The 6,497-nt window shown below is 39.6% G+C and overlaps 1 protein-coding gene across 1 annotated transcript; it reads right to left on the bottom strand.

The window, feature by feature from the left end:
- Positions 1–1,904, bottom strand: LOC134328485 (lipopolysaccharide-induced tumor necrosis factor-alpha factor homolog). Its single transcript, XM_063009577.1, has 4 exons — positions 1,823–1,904; positions 1,447–1,596; positions 199–331; positions 1–106 (listed from the first exon to the last, which is right to left on the bottom strand). Exons 1-4 carry the CDS (start codon positions 1,902–1,904, stop codon positions 1–3), a joined length of 471 nt encoding a protein of 156 aa, XP_062865647.1.
- Between the last annotated feature and the right edge of the window lie 4,593 nt (positions 1,905–6,497).

The following is a 6,497-nucleotide window of genomic DNA, read 5'->3' as shown; positions in this document are numbered from 1 at the left end:
TCAGGAGCGGCGGTAAATGTGGACGACGTTCCTGCAGAGGGGGCAGGTGTGTTTCACGTCCTTGCACGACTTCACGCAGAACGGGATCAGGCAGAACGGCCAGATGCTGCGAACAGACGAGGGAAAAGCCGTGAGCTAGCGCGCTAACGTTTATGAGCGCTACAAAAGGTGAAGGTGTGACCGTGTGGGGTCTCTCACAGGAAGAAGAACAGCAGGGCGCAGACGACCCAGGTCGTGGTGCTGTTCACCGACTCCGTCATCGTGACGATATCCTGCTGGCAGTAAGTGCACTTCATCCGGGTGGACACCTCAGACGGGGACGTGTACAACACTGCGCAGAGACAATCGACACCTTAACGTTAACAATAACATGCGGTGTGATTAGAGAGCGCAGGTGCTAGACCAGCCTGCCTGCAGTCCAGAGCTAAATAGGGCTAAAGACTAACCAATACCACCGTCGCACCGTTAGGGATTAGTTTAGTGTTTTATTGAGGGAGTAGAGGTGCTAGACTGACCTGCCTGCAGTCCAGACCTGTTTTACAGCTAAAAAGTGTAGACGTACTGCATTATTAAGAGCTAAAGACTAGGACTGAGACTAGCCAATACCACCGTCGCACCATTTGGGGTCAGTTCAGTGTTTTATTGAGGGAGTGCAGGTGCTAGACTGTCCTGCCTGCAGTCCAGACCTGTTTTATAGTTAAAAAGCGTAAACATTAGAGCTAAAGACTAGGACTAAGACTAGCCAGTCTCACCGTCGCACCATTAGGGGTCAGTTCAGTGTTTTATTGATTGAGTGCAGGTGCTAGACTGTCCTGCCTGCAGTCCAGACCTGTTTTACAGCTAAAGAACATACAATGTAGTGCATTATTAAGAGCTAAAGACTAGGACTAAGACTAGCCAATACCACCGTCGCACCATTAGGGGTCAGTTCAGTGTTTTATTGAGGGAGTGCAGGTGCTAGACCGGCCTGCCTGCAGTCCAGACCTGTTTTACAGCTAAAGAACATACACATAATGCATTATTAAGAGCTAAAGACTAGGACTAAGACTAGCCAATACCGCCGTCGCACCATTAGGGGTCAGTTTAGTGTTTTATTGACAGAGTTCAGGTGCTAGACTGACCTGCCTGCAGTCCAGACCTGCTTTACGACTAAAGAACATAAACGTAAGAGCTAAAGACTAGGACTAAGACTAGCCAATACCGCCGTCGCACCATTAGGGGTCAGTTTAGTGTTTTATTGAGAGAGTTCAGGTGCTAGACTGACCTGCCTGCAGTCCAGACCTGTTTTACAGCTAAAGAACTGACTGTACAAACCACATTTGGTGACCTAATGGAAGCTTGTACTGGACTAGCGATCAGAAGGTTGCTGGTTCAAGCCCCATCACCACTCAGATGCCACCGTTGGACCCCTGAGCAAGGCACTACGTAACCCTACGTAACCCTTACCCGTAGGTTGCACCATTACAGGCTGGGGCTGGACCACTATGGTGGGCTGCGGCTGGATCACCATGGCAGGCTGGGGCTGGGGCTGGACCATCGATATGTTGTTGACGAACGTCGTGTTCATCTGGGGTTGAGTCGGGTACAAATAATTCACTGTAGAGGAGAACAGACAACCATCACAAAAAAAAAATCATTGTTCATCAACATTCATTCATTCATTCATTTGATTGCTTCTTTTCCCCCGATAGGGGCGGAGTCTCAGAGCCCCACACTGCCATCCGTGATTCCCGCTGTTGGGCCCCGGAGCGAGGCCCCTAACCCTCGATCACTCTAATTGTATTCAGTAATAAGTGTAGGAGGGATGTTTGGAGATACGGACCTCCTCCCTGTGGTGAGTAAGCCACGCCCGGCAGGAGGTTCGATGAGCCGGGGTACGCCGGAGGAGGAGAAAACTGATCCATGATCTGACCTGAGATACTGCAAAAGAGAGAAAGTAGAGCTCGATCAGTCTTCATTCATTCATTCATCTATTCATTCACTCACCCACCCAGGGCTGTGCTCAGATCTACATCCGGAGACCCTCAGGCACAGAACGGCACTCACCCACTCATTAATTTACTCATTTAGTCATTCATTCATTCATTCATTCACTCACTCACGCACTCACCCAGGGCTGGACTCGGATCTACGTACAGAACGACACTCACCCACTCATTCATTTACTTATTCAGTCATTTACTCATTTACTCATTCATTCACTCACTCAGTCACTTACTCGCTCACCCAGGGCTGGGCTCAGATCTACGTCCGGAGACCCTCAGGTACGCAACGGCATTCACTCATTCATTCATTCATCCACTCATTCATTCATTCACTTATTTTTTCACTAATTCATTCATTCATCCATTTATTAATTAATTTATTTATTAATTCATCTGTTTATTTATTGATTGATGTATTCATCCATTCATCCATTTATTCACTCATCCATTCATTTAGTGATTTAATTATGCATTCATTAATGTATTCATGCATTTATCTTTTAATTTATTTATTCATGAATTCATTAATTCATCCATCCATCCATTTATCCGTTCGTTCATTGATTGATTGATTTATTAATTGGTTTAATTATTAATGTATTCATCTATTCATTCATTGATTTATTCATTCATTTATTTGTTAATTTATTTTTTATTTATCCATCCATTCATTCATCATCCATTTATTTATTAATTAATCCATTTATTCATTCATACATATATTGAATAATATTCATTCAATTATTCATTCATCCATCTGTTTATTTATTCATTCATCCATTCATTCATCAATTCATTCATTCATCTGTTTATTCATTTATTCATTCATTTATTTATTTATTCATTCATCCATTTATCCATTCATCCATTCATTCACCTATTTATCCATTTATTTAATCATTCATTCATTCATTTAATGATTCATCCATCTGTTCATTCATTCATCCATTTATCCATTCATCCCTTCATTCATCCATCCATTTATTAATCTATCCATCAATTCATTCACTCATTCATTTATTCATCATCCATTCATCCATCCATTTATTCACCCATTTATCCATTTATTTAATCATTCATTCATTCATCAATCCAGACTGGTGCGTAAGAAACATAATCGCTTCTCTTCACCTGTTAGGGGCGGAGTCTCAGAGCGCACTTATATATTATTTATATCTATATATACAGTGTATCACAAAAGTGAGCACACCCCTCACATTTCTGCAGATATTTCAGTATATCTTTTCATGGGACAACACTGACAAAATAACACTTTGACACAATGAAAAGTAGTCTGTGTGCAGCTTATATAACAGTGTAAATTTATTCTTCCCTCAAAATAACTCAATATACAGCCATTAATGTCTAAACCACCGGCAACAAAAGTGAGTACACCCCTTAGTGAAAGTTCCTGAAGTGTCAATATTTTGTGTGGCCACCATTATTTCCCAGAACTGCCTTAACTCTCCTGGGCATGGCGTTTACCAGAGCTTCACAGGTTGCCACTGGAAGGCTTTTCCACTCCTCCATGACGACATCACGGAGCTGGCGGATATTCGAGACTTTGCGCTCCTCCACCTTCCGCTTGAGGATGCCCCAAAGATGTTCTATTGGGTTTAGGTCTGGAGACATGCTTGGCCAGTCCATCACCTTTACCTTCAGCCTCTTCAATAAAGCAGTGGTCGTCTTAGAGGTGTGTTTGGGGTCATTATCATGCTGGAACACTGCCCTGCGACCCAGTTTCCGGAGGGAGGGGATCATGCTCTGCTTCAGTATTTCACAGTACATACTGGAGTTCATGTGTCCCTCAATGAAATGTAACTCCCCAACACCGGCTGCACTCATGCAGCCCCAGACCATGGCATTCCCACCACCATGCTTGACTGTAGGCATGACACACTTATCTTTGTACTCCTCACCTGATTGCCGCCACACATGCTTGAGACCATCTGAACCAAACAAATTAATCTTGGTCTCATCAGACCATAGGACATGGTTCCAGTAATCCATGTCCTTTGTTGACATGTCTTCAGCAAACTGTTTGCGGGCTTTCTTGTGTAGAGACTTCAGAAGAGGCTTCCTTCTGGGGTGACAGCCATGCAGACCAATTTGATGTAGTGTGCGGCGTATGGTCTGAGCACTGACAGGCTGACCCCCCACCTTTTCAATCTCTGCAGCAATGCTGACAGCACTCCTGCGCCTATCTTTCAAAGACAGCAGTTGGATGTGACGCTGAGCACGTGCACTCAGCTTCTTTGGACGACCAACGCGAGGTCTGTTCTGAGTGGACCCTGCTCTTTTAAAACGCTGGATGATCTTGGCCACTGTGCTGCAGCTCAGTTTCAGGGTGTTGGCAATCTTCTTGTAGCCTTGGCCATCTTCATGTAGCGCAACAATTCGTCTTTTAAGATCCTCAGAGAGTTCTTTGCCATGAGGTGCCATGTTGGAACTTTCAGTGACCAGTATGAGAGAGTGTGAGAGCTGTACTACTAAATTGAACACACCTGCTCCCTATGCACACCTGAGACCTAGTAACACTAACAAATCACATGACATTTTGGAGGGAAAATGACAAGCAGTGCTCAATTTGGACATTTAGGGGTGTAGTCTCTTAGGGGTGTACTCACTTTTGTTGCCGGTGGTTTAGACATTAATGGCTGTATTTTGAGTTATTTTGAGGGAAGAATAAATTTACACTGTTATATAAGCTGCACACAGACTACTTTTCATTGTGTCAAAGTGTCATTTTGTCAGTGTTGTCCCATGAAAAGATATACTTAAATATCTGCAGAAATGTGAGGGGTGTACTCACTTTTGTGATACACTGTATATATATACTACTTATTTATATATTTCTGTATAAGTTTGGTTTGAAGTTGTCTGACAGAACCAGGAAACATTCACACCTCTGAGAGAGTGAAAGCAACAGCGAGCTGTCGGGACCTGCTACAAAAGATCTCTGCGTCAAACCAGGACCAAACCTGAAGGACTGGATTCCCTCCGTCTGCGTCACCACTCCTCTATTTATTTCTGGATTAACTCTGACAACCAAACAATCACAGTTATCACTCTATAGGCCCAGAAGTATTTGGAGACCTGACTCATGAGAAGGATCCTTACGTTGAAGTATCAGTTGATGTTCCGGTTCGTCCCAGCTGTTGAGTGGGGCTGAGGTCAGGGCTCTGTGCAGGACAGTCATGCTGGAACATGTTGTTGTTGTTAGTTTTATATCATTATTATTTATTTATTAGGATTTAACGTCATGTTTTACACTTTGGTTAGTTACTCGTTATACACAAGATCCATCAGTAACTCAGTCATGGACGATTTCATTTCTCCAGTTCACCTCACTCGCACGTCTTTGTACTGTGGGAGGAAACCGGAGCACCCGGAGGAAACCCACGCAGACACGGGGAGAACATGCAAACTCTGGACCGCCGGGGATTGAACTCAGGACCTTCTTGCTGTGAGGCGACAGTGCTACCCACCGAGCCACTGTGCCTCCCTATTATTGTTATTATTATTATTATTATTATTATTATTATTATTATATTTTATGTTTTGCTTCATTATTTTAATTATTATTACTATTATTATTATTATTATTATTATTATTTTAATTATTATTATTTTAATAATTATATTGTTATTATCCTTTTGTATTATTATTATTATTATTATTATTTTTAAATATTATCATTATTTTTATTATTATTAATAATATTAATATTATTACTTTTATTACTATTATTTTATTTATGATTATTTTAATTTTTACTATAATTACTATATTTTGTTATTTGTTTTACTATATTTACTATGTTTTATTATTATTATTATTATTATTATTATTATTATTTTATTATTATATTTTGTTTATCAAGGTGATGATGAGGATGAAATGTGATCATTATTATTATTATTATTATTATTATTATTATTATTATTGTTTTGTTTCTGAGGTACAGGGGTGAGGATGATGATAAATGTGATGATGATGATTATTAATATTATTATATTTTGTTTATGGGGTGATGATGATGATGAAATGTGGTTATTATTATTATTACATTCTTATTAATAATAATATTATTATTAGTAGTAGTATTATTATTATTATTATTACTGTTATTTTTATTATTATTATTATTACATTCTTATTAATACTAATATTATTATTAGTAGTAGTATTATTAGTATTATTATTACTGTTATTTTTATTATTATTATTATTACTGTTATTATTATTATTAATATTATTATTATTATTACTGTTGTTGTTATTATTATTATTAATATTATTATTATTATTATTGTTATTAATATTATTGTTGTTGTTGTTGTTGTTGTTGTTGTTGTTATTATATATTTTTTATTATTATTACTGTTATTATTATTATCATTGTTGTTGTTGTTGTTGTTTTGTTTCTGAGGTACAGGGGTGATGAGGATGATGAGGATGTAATGTGACCCTGCGTTCTGTTCCTGGATACGAGGCGTTTCGAGGTAACC

Source organism: Trichomycterus rosablanca, chromosome 15, assembly GCF_030014385.1.
Source record: "Trichomycterus rosablanca isolate fTriRos1 chromosome 15, fTriRos1.hap1, whole genome shotgun sequence".
Taxonomy (NCBI): Eukaryota; Metazoa; Chordata; class Actinopteri; order Siluriformes; family Trichomycteridae; genus Trichomycterus; species Trichomycterus rosablanca.
The sequence above is the reverse complement of the archived record's forward strand: the minus strand, read 5'-3'. Positions and strand labels throughout refer to the sequence as shown.